At 37.8% G+C, this 16,448-nt stretch overlaps 2 protein-coding genes across 3 annotated transcripts in view; both read left to right on the forward strand.

Annotated features, from left to right (window-relative positions):
* Nucleotides 1-2,841: 2,841 nt before the first annotated feature.
* sub1a (SUB1 regulator of transcription a) lies at nt 2,842-8,651 on the forward strand. Its single transcript, XM_017489214.3, has 5 exons — nt 2,842-2,999; nt 3,883-3,952; nt 4,047-4,172; nt 4,668-4,776; nt 8,319-8,651. The coding sequence occupies exons 2-5, from the start codon at nt 3,884-3,886 to the stop codon at nt 8,396-8,398; spliced, it is 384 nt and encodes a 127-aa protein (XP_017344703.1). The 5' UTR covers nt 2,842-2,999; nt 3,883; the 3' UTR covers nt 8,399-8,651.
* A 3,126-nt stretch (nt 8,652-11,777) lies between these two features.
* Nucleotides 11,778-16,448, forward strand: part of pstpip2 (proline-serine-threonine phosphatase interacting protein 2) — a 31,909-nt gene continuing 27,238 nt past the window's right edge. The window contains exon 1 of one of the 2 annotated variants that reach the window (XM_017489880.2): nt 11,778-11,918. In XM_017489880.2, the coding sequence (XP_017345369.1) occupies nt 11,886-11,918 (33 nt within the window). In that variant the 5' untranslated portion in view covers nt 11,778-11,885. The remainder of the gene's footprint in view (nt 11,919-16,448) is intronic. The other variant, XM_017489879.2, reaches the window with a different exon arrangement.

Here is a 16,448-nt window from a genome sequence, read left to right on the forward strand (position 1 = left end):
GGACAGTTGATTACAAATCCTGATTAACAAGCAGGCAAAAGGTTATAAGAACAGAAAGAAAGAAAAGACAATGTAGAGATGGAAAGTGAAGTCGTCTAAAATTCAAACAACAATCTCCCATAAACGACTTGCATTAATCTTTATCATTAACATATGAGCTTCACTGGGGTGTAAGATTTTTTATTTTTATAATGAAATTATGAATTGACATTTATATTAAACTTCATCATTCTTTGATACTTTGGCTCCTATATTACCCACAATGCAGTTCGACCACTTGTTGATAGCGGTGCAGTCGGACTAAAGGTTGTAACTCGTTTTTCAGATTTGGGGTGGAGGGGACAAAAACAGAAAATGCTTCCTCAACTCAGAATTTCTTACTTGCAAACTTGCAGTGGTCGCCTCAACTCTTGAGTTCAGCAAGTGACGTCAAATCAACATGGCTGCTCACAGCATCGACAATCTTACCTTTAAATCAGTTATACTGTACATACATACAAGTATTTGCTTTAAATCAATCAACATGCAGACATATTCGCTTGTTAAATCTGTAACACGGACTATAGAGTTCGCTGTTTTGAGATGCAAAATACACATCATGCCACTTAGCATGGCAACAAAAGACAAGCATGGAGTCGTCCATGTTTTTTCCCCCCACGTTGTGCCTGGAACTCACGGAGGCCGACAATGACGTAATTCCAAGTTCCAATATCCTATTTCTGATGTTCATCCATCCATCCATCCATCCATCCATCTTCTATACCGCTTATCCTTTCAGGGTCACGGGGAACCTGGAGCCTATCCCAGAAGGCATCGGGCACAAGGCGGTGTACACAGGGATAGGATGCCTATCCCTGATGTTAATCGAATGCAGAATTATCCCTCGTTTCATCTCTTTCTAAAGAGTGATGCAGCAGTGTTTTAGTCTTTTAGTCTGTCCAGCTCTTTCACCTCATCTGTACACTCTGCTCAAACAAATCAGCTTCCAAAGCTTCAACTTTCATGCGAATACCAGCATCAATGCTTATCATCTTGTAGATCACTAACCCGTTGAAATTCAGGTACCAACAAATTATCACCAAAATCATTAAACACATATATTTCAGCACATGCAGATATTTCAATATAAACATATCTAATGTTTTTAAGAGTGGACGTTTTCTTTAACAGTGTGAAATGGGTTTTGTTTTTTTTTTTGTTGTTTTTTTTTGGAGAATATTTTCTGAAGGACTTAATATAGCACTTGAATAAGAAATGTTTTGTTTTGTTTTTGTTTTGTTTTTTTTTTGGACTAGGTCTAAAAAAAAATTGCTTTGCAAATATTTTCCATCATACAAAAAGATGTATGGTGTTATCTAGATAGTGTGCTTATCTCCTGTTGTTGTAGAGATATGAATTTTACATGCTGTCCTGAACTGATAGCTTGTTGTGGCATGTTTATATGAAAATGATGTGGTCTGTTCAAACAGCTGCTTATTATGACAGCATGTATGGGCTGTCAGAACTTTGTGTTCCTTTAGCTTAAAATTTCCTCAGTGGGATGCATTAAGAGATCTTGCGAAAAGGTTTCTGAGGTCATACCACAAAACACACCTAGGTAACAAGTAACTTTATTTGAAAGGCATACTTTAAAATCTGTTTTTCTGATTTAAGTGATTTGTTTATTAACTGATTTACATATTGTATCAAATGTTGGGCTATATTACACCATTTGCAGAGCAAGTGTACTGCACTCATTGAATAATGGAATAAGTCAGTATAACTTAATTTGAATTGAAAGTATAACATTTCCACATATCTGCATGTTCATTGCTATATCTAGATAAGTAGGCTGAAATGTAATGCTTTTATGTTTGGTGTGCGTGTGCATTTTGACTGGGATCCTGTCAGATCCGATTAAAAAATCACTGTAGCAACTTCCTTCGGGAATGGGTAGGATTGGTCAGATATTTTTTAAAGAGCAGGCAGGATTCGTCAGAATTCCTTTGGGGGAAGGTGGGATTGGTCAGAATTCCTTTGGGAGCAGGTGGGATTGGACAGAATACCTTTGCGAGAAGTGCGAGAAGGTGGGATTAGTGAAAATTCCTTTGGGAACAGGTGGAATTGGACAAAATTCCTTTAGGAGAAGGTGGGATTGGTCAGAATTATTTTGGGAGAAGGTGAAATTGGACAAAATTCCTTTGGGAGAAGGTGGGATTGGACAAAATTCCTTTGGGAGAAGGTGGAATGGACAAAATTCTTTTGGGAGAAGGTGGGATTGGTCAGAATTCCTTTGGGAGAAGGTGGGATTGGTCAGAATTCCTTTGGGAGAAGGTGGGATTGGTCACCTCTAGGGTTAATAGAACTAATAACTTGAACCATGTTGTGGTGTTCCTCCCACAGTCCAAAGACACGCGTTATATTTCCAAAATGTGCGATTGTGCCCTGCAATATCTTGGCACCACGTTCAGAGTGTTCCCCGCCTCGTACCCAGAGTCACCTGGGATGGATTCCACGCTCCCTTTGACCCTCTGTCGGATAAGCGGATTGGAAAATGGACAGAATTTAATGTTTGTGCGTGTGGAAATACAAAAACGTTTGTTTTAGTGAGATTTATTGTAAAATACTGTGTGGTAGTGGGGTGATATGAGCTGTGTTTTCATTTCTGTTATGCTGTGCTCATCTTTTAAAAAGATCTACAGTTTCTACTTTGCTTGTCGTTATGCAAGGCAAGCTCAGACCTGGCTCTTGTTTCGACTCTTTTCCCACAATGCACTGCACTGCACAACCTTCGAACAGCTCTCTTTGTGCAGAGTGAGGCTCGATCCCAAATCACCCCCATGTGTCTGTATAAGTGCACTACGTAGGGTATGGGGGAAATGGCCATTACGTTCTATGTAGTGCACTATTCTGTCGAACAGGCGACCATTTTGGATTACGTTTAGTGGCTTCGCAGAAACACCGCCGTTTCCACCGAGATCTTCCGTTCAACACGACACACTCTGTTTTCTAACTAGCGCGTGAGTATGTGCAATGTACCATGCGACACTAATAGAAGACCGATGTGCTTAACGGTCTATTGGGACACTTTGCCGGTTTTCGTTTATTTTCAAAATGTAAAGACGGTAGAGTCGTTGCTTTTGTAGTCCATTTCCGCGGACTACATATCTGATAGAACAACGCGGGGACTTCAGGCAATCAGGTTGCGCAGTCTAATCCGGGTATCCGTCCCAATAGTCTCCGGCTGCAAAACCCCGCGCTCTCGGGAGTGATATTGCGCATGCGCGGCCTTCTTGGCTGAATTTAGCTAAAAAGCTAAATAAATAAATAATTTATTATGCCAGCTGTCTAGTTGAAGCGATTTTCTCATGTACATGCAAAGGACTTCACTAAGAACACAGTAGCTGAATGGACAAAAATGAGCTAGCGTGCTAATTTAGCCACATGCTAACGCTAACTAGGCCGAGAATGGGTGTATATGGAATGCGTAGCTTTTCTTTATTTTTATTTTATTTATTTTTTGCCGTCCGTGTTTGGATGGGCAACAATAAAAACCAGAAACGCAAAACGTTGTTCTAATGCAATGCAAATTCCGTCTACAGAATATAGAGAATTAGTAAAAAATATATATATATAAAAAAAACGGTGTTTTATCTAGTTATTTATGTATGTATGTATTTACTTATTTGTTTGTTTGTTTATTTGCAATGTAAATTCACATTAGGTGATCAGTACTGAGGCTGAACATCGGGGTATTTAGACGCAGATTAAGTAGATGACATTAATTACACTTGTGTTATCACACAATATATAAGCTTAATTTTTAAAGGCTGTTTTTCTGTTTGTTTTTTTTGCTTTGTACGTGGACAAACTGTGTATAAATGCATTACATTGTGTCTCCAGCATGCCTAAATCGAAGGAAGTGCTGTCTTCAACATCCACCAGTGATTCAGATAGCGAAGCTGACACGAAGGTACAGAAATTACCATCACCGGCGTTTGAGTAAACGGAAAAAGATGAGTAGATTAAGCTTGGCAGCGTTTAACGGTTTATGTTTGCCTCGCCAGGCCAAACGGAAGAAGCAAATGACAGAGAAGCCAGCAAAGAAACAGAAGAGTGGGGAGTCATCAAAGACGTCCAGTGCACCTAAAAGCGGCGGAAGCAGCGCCAATAAAAAAGATAACATGTTCCAGGTCAGGAGTCATGACTGATAATATATTCCAGCACCTAATAATTGAACCGTGTTGCGATGTTATATATGATTTGATGTCATTCTTTTTGAAAATGGAAACCTGTAGGATACGATGATATCTCAAAAACTGCCATAATGGATTTGACACATGAATGTATTATATTAGGGCTGGACAGTTCAGTAGGCCAGGCTCCCAGGACTAGGAGATTTTGTGTTCAGGCTTATTAGTCTTTTATTCAAAGTTGCCTGGCAAACAAGTAGGTTCAACAACCAGATTAAACCGGATTAAAAGCCTCCTGTACGTTCTTACATTGTCAGCTACCACTTTGCCTAGTTAATTACGTTTCTGGACAACCCAAATACAGCACCGCAGTATAACACAGCGGCTTCGAATGAATTCGATATTTATGCCCTTCATGTTGTTAGTAATGTAAATTCTCTTAGGACAAAATCGACTGAGGTTTCTCTGTTCTGCTTGTGTGTTGTCTTTTCTAAGATAGGGAAGATGAGGTATGTGAGTGTGCGAGAGTTTAAAGGGAAGGTCCTCATCGATATTCGCGAGTACTGGATGGACCAGGAAGGTGAAATGAAACCGGGAAAGAAAGGTAAGGAATACCTCGCCCTGAGTTACACAGAGTTAACACTGATTTACGCCCCTATAGCAAAGACCATAGTGTCATAATGTATAAAAATGTATCATTTAAAAAAAAAAAAAAAATTTAAAGGCAAAATATTTAGCATTAATATTAGTTTAATTCTTGCAAATTTTCTGACCAATAATTTGTCGTTAAGAGAAATATTAAATATTAAAAAGCTTAATATTTGGCCTTTTTGTCTCTCCTTATTTTTTTTTTTGCCAAGTACCTAAAAAATGAGTAAGTTTTCAAATCCCTAGAAGGGATTTTGGGCTTTGGCTTGGACGTCAGTGTCTGGCCGAGGACGTGTTTGTGATGGTGTTTAACTACGTGTTTTCGATAGTCTTTATTAGAGATTTAATTAAATAATTGATTCTTTGATGAGTCGCGATTTTCCTTGTGGATGGTTCTGCATTTATGCACAAAACATCACAACCAGACTTCTACTCGGGTTTACGCATTAAAACCTTTTTTAAAAAAAATAAATAAATAGAAAAAAAAACCCTTTATTATGTCCATGTGTCTGTCTGAAACGTGAACGTTTGGTTGAATGTTTGTAGGATTTATGTTGAATTATCTTTGTAACTAGCAGGTGAACCGATTAGATTTTGGAAATGAGCCAAACAGGATCAAATGTCTTAAATAGTTTTTTTTTCATAGTAGCTTCCTTCCTGTTTGAAGTGTATTTCAATAAGGGGAATGCCGCTGGCGTCGGGTTTGACTTGTAGGAAGTTAACTTCTTATAGGAAATTGCGTGCCGGTTTGAATTTGGTTTCATCTTTTGATATAAACGCGTCTACAGCAGTAGTCTTGCAATACTTTTGTTTTCATGTGATATATTCATGAGTCTCAGGCTTTGTTTCAGATTCGCTTTTATTTATTTACCTACAGTGTTCTCCCTTATCGATATTAAACACGTCTTCGCCCAGGAATAATAATTAATAAATGCACTTTATGCCCAATCGGGATTCAGTCATGGATAAAAAAAAAAAAGTGATTATCTGTAGCATGATTTATTACACTCTTTATTCCTTAGATGTTTATTTAGGAAGTTGACGCTCGGGATCCAAAAGTCTGAGAGCACGAGTGGAAAAAAAGCATATTTACTTTGCGTTCTTTTCGAAAGTTAATACAAAATCTCTCACAAATTACAAATTCTATTATCAACAACAACTTCAGTGAAAAGTAGAATTCTAAAAAATGTTCGTGAATATCTTAGTATTTGGTACGCCCCCATTTTGCTTTAAAGACCCTCGGGCTGGTGACCGTTGTTAAAACCCTTATGATCTGTGTTCAGAATCGAATCCGAGATCTTATCTGAAGCCGTGTTTCAATGGCAGAGATAAGCCTCAATCGAAACCTGACCTTTTGTACAACTGAGTTGGTCAGTAACACAAACTTGCTTATTATTACATTTAAAATATTGATCTAGAAACGGTGCAGAATCTTCAATAGTGATGATTCAAAATGTTGAATATTTCATTTCTTTGGTGTAAAATTTTTCGAAATGATAAATTCTTTGTTTATTTCCAGTTTTAAATAATGCTATTCAGGCTTAAATGATACTAAGGCTCTTTCAGGTAAACTGTATACACCGATCAGCCATAACATCCACCGAGAGGTGACGTGAATAACATTGATTATCTCATTACAATGGCGCCTGTCAAGGGGTCAAAAGTTTGTGGACACCCGACTGAAATGTTTCCCGTGATCGTTGAAAGCCTTTTGATCTGAAGGTGTGTGATTAAATGTGTGAAATCGGTGTTGTAGACAAAAAAATTAATTGTGACGACATATTCATGTCTGTCGTTAGAAAACTAACATTTTATTTACATGAAAATCTTTTTTTTTAAACGGACGACTCGGATCGAAATATTCCGAAAAGCAGCCGATAAGAGTCCGGCGTAGGTTTGTAGTCCTTTAATGCTGTTTAAAAAGCATCTCGGGGAAATTCCTCAAGAAATCGGGTGAGAAAACGCCAAGAACACATTTCTGGAAATTCTAGGCAAAAAGGGTGTCTACTATGAAGATGCTAAAATACTAAATTATTTTTGATTTATTTTGGATTTTTTATCACAACATAATTCCCATAGTTCCATTTGTGTAACTCCAGAGTTTTGATGACTTTATTATTATTCTCAAATGGGGGGGGGGGGTAAAAATAAAGAATGAATGTGTAAACTTTTGACCGGTAGTGTACATATGAGGCAACAGTCAGTTCTCGAAGTTGATGTGTTGGAAGCAGGAATAATGGGCAAGTACTATGGGAAGAAAGCAAGCTGGCGGAGGAAGTGTGATGCTCTGGGCAGTGTTCTGCTGGGAAACTCATGTGCTGTGAGTTCTGGCATTCATGTGGATGTTACTTTGACACGTACCACCTACCTAAACAATGCAGACCAAGTACACGTCTTCATGGTAACGCAGGATAACGCGCCCTGCTACACTGCAAAAATAGTTTAGGGACAGTTTGAGAAATTTGACAAACAATTCAGGGTGTTGACTCGGCCACCAAATTCCCCAGATCTCAATACTGTAGAGTATCTGCGTGATGTACTGGACAAACAAGTCCAATCCATGTAGGCCCGAACTCACAACTTACAGGATTTAAAGTTTCTGCTGCTAACGTCTTGGTGCCAGATACCACAGCACACCTTCAGAGGTCATGTAGAGTCCATGCTTCCACGGCTCAGAGCTGTTTTGGCAGCACAAGGGGGACCTACACAATATTAGGCAGGTGGTTTCAATGGCTGATCGGTATAGGTTTCTCTAATCTTGCAGAACAGGGAACCTTCAATATTCAAATGTGGATCGTTTTACTTTTGAATAGGTAAATAATATGAAAATCCGAATGACGTACTGTACGTTCCAGAGCCCGGCAACGAATGCGGTTTCTGTCACGGCAAAAGAACATGCAATTTAGAAGGTTGCCATAATGTGTTAACGTTATAATGTGGGATACAGAGCATAAAAATCAAGATAAAATCTCTTTATAACTGAACGAACATTAAAGCTGCATTGTGAAGTCTTTAGAGATTCCCTATCTCTATATATAGAGATATAATATAATATAATATAATATATAATTTGAATGTGATGAGTCCTTGAATGTATGGTCCTTGAAAACAAAATAATAATGCTTGAAAATACCTTCTAAACACTGAAGCATCTGTACGGACCCCGTCGAATCGCCCACACCTCTTCCTGCACTGGAAGTCATTCTTTTATGAGCACTTCCTTTGCACAAGGTAGAGGTTGTGCAAAAAGATTTGTTGTTGTTGTTTGGGTTTTTTTCTTCTCACAAATACACTTTGCGTTTGAGGGAAAACTTTAGTGCACGGTAGTGCAGTTAACATTCAGTCAAGGAACTACACACAAAAAAAAAATAGAATAAAAAAATTCCAATATAAAAGAGTCGTAAAAACTCTTTAATACAAAAGAAGTTACAAAAGGTTAAAGGAGAAACTGTACATTTTCATGTTTGTTTTTCTCGTTGTTGTCTGAATCATTCTCAGGGATTTCTCTGAACCCGGAGCAGTGGAACCAGCTGAAAGAGCAGATCGACGATATCGACGACGCCTTGAGGAGAATATAAAAGCTGTTCACGAGACGTTCACGAACCCGTCTGCTTCTTTCCTCCGTCTGGATTCCACTTACATTTTCTAAGTCAGATTAACAACCCTAGTAATAATAGTGTGAATTTTCCAATTAGGTTTTAGTGTCGTATTTTTCTATTTCTTTGTGTTTTTATTCTACTGACGAAGCAACTGAAAGGCTACGCATTGTTCTGGGTGGGTATGGGTTTAACTTGTGCTCATTTTTTACAATAAACATGATGGGAAAACAAATGTATTCTTTGGCTCGATTTATGAACGAGTGTTTCCACAAGTTGATCTCGGAGGGAAAAATACTGCGGACATTTCACTGGGTGACTCGGCTGTATAGGGTCCGTCACCACAGAGTATATAATAGATATGAAACTCCGGCCCATGAAGACGTACAGAAATTGTGTAATTGAGAAGAAATGTTCGAGTTTAACCACAAGATGGCAGAAGAGTAGAGGGAATGTCAGTCTCACCGGGTGCGTCCCAAATTGTGGTAAACTGACTGGAATTTATTCTAATTATTTAAGGAATAAAACACTTAGTAGTGTGTTGTAGGAAAATAATCAATGACGTGGAGTGAGAATTCAAGCACTATGATGTAAATACAATCAAATAAACAGTTGCCTCAGACGTATTAACAGAAATGGCTACATGAAATTTGCAGGAATTCTGCGAAATGAAATGTTTGTTTTTTGTTTTTTTTTTAAATACACTACAGTTTAAAGTATTAAATATGTTAACTCACTGCACACGGATCACCGAGTAAGGTGGTCTAAACGTCCTCCCTTCCGCTTCCTTGAAAAATACATTTAAGATTAGCTGATTTCTCGCATCCTTTTGCTGAAATTCTGATTCTTGCGATGCGTGAAAAAAAAAATCAAAGGTTTTTAATTCTTTTATATATATATATATATATATATATATATATATATATATATATATATATATATATATATATATATATTTGTATATACAAAACATAAATGCACATTTTGGGACATTTACGGTGTATGAGTTATTTTCAAAATGTCACAAAAATGTGCTGTTATGAAAAGACGTGGTACAGATCAGGTAGAGTCTGTCCGTCCATGACCGATCGCTGATCACCGCTGTTCCCAACAACTAATCACTGACCACTATTGTCTCCAACAAGCAGTCAATCGATAATGAAAATAATGGACAACAACTGTCATTATGGAGTAGTCGGGTCTGTGATGTTATTGTGGATAACCCTGTCAGTGACGTCACTTCACAACGGTGAAAAACCATATTCATTTCTGTGAATAAAACCCATCTGAAAAACAGCGGAGGTCATGGAGTGAACTGCTGTGGGAAAAGTACACGATCCAAGTCGTACAAAACATAAGAACGTTTTATATTAAGCGCTTCAAACAAACTCGTAAGTGTATTAACGTGGCTCGTCGTGTCAGATGTGTGTGCTGTTTAATGTGTTCCAGACGTGTTTTCTTCAGCACAGAAATGACATGTTTAAGTTTATATCCTTATCTGTAAATGTTAGGAATACAAGCCAGTATTTTCATTTTACTTTTTTTATTATTATTTTATTTAATTTATTTATTTATTTAGCATTTTTAATATAGTAATTTAACTGCTGCTTTAAAGCTTGTGGACAATTAGATGTTTTTTTGTTTATTTTCAAAATATAATATATTTTTAAAATCCTTTGCACAATGTATAGCATAGCCCACATAGATGCATTTAATGCCTTGTTCATAGAATTCAATTTACACAATGTTTGAAGGACAACGTCGGGCAGAATGTGAAATAACATGTTTTTTCGAGAGAAAAAAAAATGCAGAAAATAAAAATCGGCCTTTGTAAAAAAATTTTTTTAAAAACCCCGATTAATCGAAGAAATAATCGACAGATTAATCGATCGTCAAAATAACCATTAGTTGCAGCCCTAGTATGGTATTCAATTACTTCAGTTCTCCTGGAACTGTTTGTGTATTTGAGTCCCTGTACTACATAAAAGCCTGAATGATTGTTCACTCCATTTAATCCCTGGCAGTCGATCTCAATTTCAAAGCCATGTCCAGTGGGCAGGCTGACAACGTAAGCTGTTCTAAAAACCTTCCACAATCAGAGTAGCGTCATCACTGCTAGTCGTGGGAACGAAAGCAGTGGTCACAAAACATCCGTGACCTGCTGCCAGTCTTATTTCCATGACACAATCTGCAACATCTGTAGGCTTCGCTCATAGTGACAATGAATTCAGGTGTACTTTGAACTTGAAATGATTACGTTATGTGAAAGAGGCTATTGATTGGCTATTAGCAATATTGCAGCATCAATAATATAAGATTAGCATTTTTATTGCATTGTTGTTGTTCTATTTTACTTTTGTTGAATTAAAAACTAAAGCTATTTGTTTGGATAATATTGCTATGTGAGACTTTAAAGATCCAGCTGCAGAGGTGGCGGATCCACATAAAATGGTTCTGGAACGCAGGTGTGCTTTATTTTAGAGATCCTGTTCGGCTCAAATGAAGCTCTGCCTGTAACCGTTTCCTCCATGACTGCTCACCTCTCATGACGATCACCCCTGTTTTAGTCTTTCTATTCGGATAAAACTCTGTTCTACTCTATTCTATTTCTCGATATAGCTATGAAATGTCTTCAGAAATAACCTTCCTTCTTTGTATGAGCTAAAATGTAATCACATATGCAAACAAACCCGATGATCCATGAATATGCAAATCAGTCTATGACATCATCTGATTACTTCTAGAGGATGAAGGTGTTCTAGCTACTTTACCCCGAAAAGAATTTCACAACAATCGCACGCAGGGGCGATTTACTGTAGCACTGCAGATTCACCAAACCAGCATGGTTTTCAGCAGATAGGAGGAAACCAGAGAACCCTCGACCCTGGAGGTGTCAGGCGAACGCGCTAACCACTAAGTCACCGTGCACCCCCAATTACTGGGTATCATAAAATAAAATGAAAATTCTATGTAGTGTCATAAAATGAGTCACATTACAGATTCAATTAAATTTTTATTTGTACAGCGCTTTCAACGATGGACATTGTCTCAAAGCAGCTTTACAGAAAAGTCTAAACACAGGATACGGATTTTAAACGTGTGGATTTTTCTCTAATGAGCAAAAAAGATGGCGAGGGAAAAACTCCTGTAAGATGATATGAGGAAGAAACGTTGAGAGGAACCGGACTCAGAAGGGAACCCGTCCTCATCTGGGTCACACCGGATAGTGTGAAAGTGAAAACGCCGTGCTGTTGTGCTGTAATCAAATCAAATCAAATACACGCGCGCGCGATGGTGTGCGCGCATGCGATTGGGCGCGTGGTTCTGTTCGGATTGCTGTAAATTAGAACACTCCCGGAAGTAGGGACTTGTGTTTGGTTTGAGACGCGTCCGGCGCTTCCTCCGCGCTGTGCTGCTTTACTAACACTGTAGAAAGTCATCAGCAGTTCACTGACTCCACACCATCACCATGAGGGAGCTGCACTTTAAGGACAACTTCTGGGTAAGAACTGCACGAGAGGAGATTTAATCTGGAGGATTAAAGAATATAAATGATGGAAATATCTCTCCTGGAGATTATATTTACCTAGTGTGTATGTTCTATCAGCGTTTATTATATATATTAGTGTAGTCTATATGTACAGTAAGTTTGTTTATGTCTCGTGACAACTTCCTCAAATTGAATTCAAGCCTGTGTTTGTTTGTTTGTTTGTTTGCTTGCTTGCTTGTTTGTTTGTTTTCCGGCCCAGAATTCTCAATCTCCAAACAAGCTCGTGCTTTTCCTTATTAGGAAATGTTGCCACGTACACTTTATGGAGCTTTGACATGATCAGACATGATTATAAATCCAACATAACAACGCAAAAAAAACAAAAAAAACAAAAAAAAAACAAACAACAACAACTACTAATTCCTGTTTACTTACTCAGGATTACAGCAGAGTGTGTATTTAGACCTAATCTGTATCATTCATTCATTCATTCACTCATTCATTCATAAGCATTGTTATTAGTGTTAATCCTAATCTGAAATATTCCATACAGAGGAATGTACATTGTATCCTGGCTGGACTTGTCATCTCTTTTAGAAAGTGTTGTTCATACCTTCTAAACCCTCATTTTCTCCATGCTGGTTTGCGGCTCGAGGCTATGATTACGTCTGGGTGGAGAAATGACAGGAGTTGCCAGATACTTCCCTGGATAATGATAGAATCTGGAGGTAGAAGTCAAATATTCAGACGTCCACCGAGGATGTATTTATGTTATTCGTGTAAGGCTTAACGTTATACCTTATCTGGCTGGATAGTTCACATAGTTTCACTGTTTACTTTAAGATTATACTGCGAACGCTTTTAGAGTTCTGTTAGTTGACGTAATGTAGCCTGTTTGAGCCTATTTTAAGATTGATTGACTTTTATTTATTTATTTTTTGTACATGGGTTAAATTTGGGACCATGTTATTCAAAGCACACGTAGAGTTATTTCTCGTTTTAATTTATTTATTCATTTTCATATGATTCATACACATGTGCCGTAGAGTTATTTCTGAGGGTGGCTTCTTTAAGTGATTTTGATGCTTTAATACGTCCTTTGACTTCCCCTCTTCACTTCCCCTTGGATAAATGTCATTTTAACGTTTGAAACATCCTGGTCAGTGTAAGTGAAATCTGGTAGGTGACTGACTGAGTGAGTCAGCATTGTTTATAAGCATGTTCGTAAGGTGTTGCAGCAAAGTCCCCCTTTCTTTACAAAATAAATATATATATATATTTTTTTAAAGTGAACAAAGCTTGTGGAGAAAACGTTTTTATGCATGAAACGTTTCATTCATTCGGTCATTTATCTTTAGCGAGCGCTGTACCCTGGTTATCTGGAGGTTCCGGTCCCGGGAACGTACATATTCACACACTGAGTCACACCTAGGGTGTAGGGCTAAAATATTACAGGTTAATTACTTAGCCCACTGCTCTCATATGACCAAAGATGGATATAGGTGCAGCCGAAGGTTGAATGCGTGTTTTAATTTACGCCTTATATATCCGACTCCGTTTTAATTAATCATCTGACCTCAGAAGATAATCTTCCAGTCAGTGCTGGAATTTTAATATCTGTGTTCTGATACATTTATTACATTTTAGTCTAAAACGGTTTCATGCTAAACTTTCATTAAAATGACGTTCCTACAGTAAGTCAGAGGCTTTTATATAGCCTATGCTTTTACATAGCAATGATTCTTGTTAGCTCAGAGGTTTATATCGACGTGCAAGCCTAGGCCTTTCCTGTTTACTTGTCAGAGGTTTCGATTAAACTTGCCTTTTAGGTTAACTTGTCGAACTTCCACAGACATGAGGAGGACATGTGAAACCCCACATAGACAGGAACTCGAGCTCAGGATCGACCTGGTGTTCCTGAAGGAAACATTTCCTACATGAAATTTGGGTTTGAAGACCACCGGTTACATTGTTCTTGATGCTGAAGTGAAGTAACTAGTCATTAGTACTAATGAGTCATTAGGGGACGTCAGTGAGGATGCCTTAATGCAGGATTGGAATACAGAGTTAGTAACTACAGGGCATTAAGTAGTACTAGATGTGCCATGTGTACACTACAAGTGAAAAAGCCTAATGTCTTAAACGATGTGGCATTTTGATATAGGCTTGTGGTTGATATACGTTTCTAAGACCAATGTAAACGGTGAAATGAATGCCCAAGTATAAATTGATTTCTTAATCAAAATGTAAGTATACGTTTTTATGGGGGGGGGGGGGGGGGACGACGTATGTTCTGGCTAAGTAATTAGTAATAGTGTGGCGTAATGCCCTGAGGTTGATTATTTTTATTCATGTTTTGTTCCTCTTTGTTCCATAATTTGCCAATGATGACATTTTCCTATTCATTAGAGAACATACTTATTTCTATCATCGCAACATTTATTGTTGGATTATACATGAAACAAGTTCTTCTTATAACTTGTTATAGCTGCTGTAAACAGTCCTTCCCTCACCAAGCTCTCTTTTTTTAAGTTTTAAGTTAAGGACGTTTAAAAAAAATAATAATAAAAATAAAATTATTTCTATTAAACACAGCTCAGAGAAACGACAAAACACCGATGACTCCTTCCATAAATGTTCAATAACGTCTCCTCGCAGAACATCTCAAGGTATCGACAGTTCTGTACGTATCTCCGTTAAATAACGTCTCTAAAGATCCGTTTATTATTAGCCTGAAGCGCCCACCACGCGAAGTCCCTTTCGTCACTTGTTACTGTAGAAGCGATAACACATGAGAACAAGCTCGTTTATCGTTATATAAACCTTGCAGATACCGTCAGAGGTGCTGTTAAAGAAAACTAATCCGCACCTTCTGACCAGTCAGAGTTGAGAGTTTGAGAGCAGCACTGTTGTAATTAAAAATGAAAAAACGTTTCCCCTTGAACAAGGCGTTTTCTTTTCGGGGAAGCGGCGAGGAGCTTGGAGAAGTTTATGGAAAGCCTTCTGGGTGAGGATTATGCATGCTACTGTTAAGAATTTAAAAAATATATAAAATAGATTTTTTTTTTAAAAAATTGTTTTTATTTTCTAACTTTAGACTGGTAGTGCACTTTGTCATTTTTTTTACTCAGTTCATTATTTTAATTGCAGTCAGTTATTTATTTCCTTTTGGAACTAAAAGACTATTGTTTTGAGGTAATTAGTGTTTGTTACTCATTGTTCATTTTTGTCTCGACACATTAAGCTCTCTGTTCCTAGTTAACTTCGCAACACACACACATCGATGATCGATGATGATGATTTTTGTTAGTTATGAGATTGGAGAGCTCGAGTCGCTGATACTGATAAAACACGAACAATCAATACATTTATAAAATACTGTATACACGTACAAACGTATGTGTGACAAATTAAAGGGAAAAAAAAACAAAAACCGTGACGCTGTTATGCGTGGGAGGATTTATTTATTTTACTGGTGTGGTTTGGGTTTACTCGCCTTCTTAAAGGAAATCTGACTGATCTCCTTTATCCTATGATGAAGAAGTTTTATCCTGATGGGAGTGGTCTCTTCCCGGATGGCCCCACCCCCTCCCGCAGGGCACAAGGACTCACCGATGAAACTGTTGTAAATCATATGCCATGGTCTTCAGGCTCACCACATCTCAGGCCGGTTAATTTTGGAGCCACGTGTTAGACAGTGTTCCCCACCTTCTTCATCATCATCATCATCATCATCATCATAATTAAAACACTAACTGATGGAAAATCTTTTAGAAGAGCATGGTTCATTGCTTCAGTACAGTTCCAGAGACTAGTAGAATCAACCCCTGACTAGCACACTATATAGTGTTTCTTTTCCTTTAATCTGTCGCCTGTCTGTGATTAAAGTAAAGATACGGTTATGAATTGAGCAGCTTAAAAGCTGAAGCCTTGATGTGTTTTTCGTGAGATGGTCAACCTTTTACCTGCTTAATGTGGCATATCTGCAAACGTATTTGCATTACTTTCCATTTTGCTGGTGCATGTAGCGGCGATGTGTTAAATTTGCATCAGATAATTATAGAGGCAGTTTGCACGCTAGAGTTCTCTAACTGCTGTATCTAAGCTGTCATCTTGATGGAAGGCCTTTTCTTAATATGTTGCCTTTGTCTTTCAACTTGAAAGACTGATGACGGTATCCAGGAACCTAAAAAAAGAGCCAAACATCTCCACCGTTAAGCCATTAATACACTAGATTCTAAACGAAAAAGCTACGGGTTTGGACGAGTCAATTTAATTTTGAATACTCGATTCTTAAACGTTGTTATCTGACAAAGAATATATGGTGACGCTTACTGTAAGGAGGTGTTTATTTAACATTTATGGAAGGAGCCTCCGGCGTGTCATTCTTTAATAAATATAAATTCTAAACATTGACGGGTTGCTGTGGTATAAGAGGAATAAAACACTTTATGCTGTTATAAGGACGTAATCAGATTCAGGGTGGTAACAGTAACACCATTTCATCACACCACCCAAGCTTAAATGACATTTATGTAAATT

Source organism: Ictalurus punctatus, chromosome 16 (assembly GCF_001660625.3).
Source record: "Ictalurus punctatus breed USDA103 chromosome 16, Coco_2.0, whole genome shotgun sequence".
Lineage (NCBI taxonomy): Eukaryota > Metazoa > Chordata > Actinopteri > Siluriformes > Ictaluridae > Ictalurus > Ictalurus punctatus.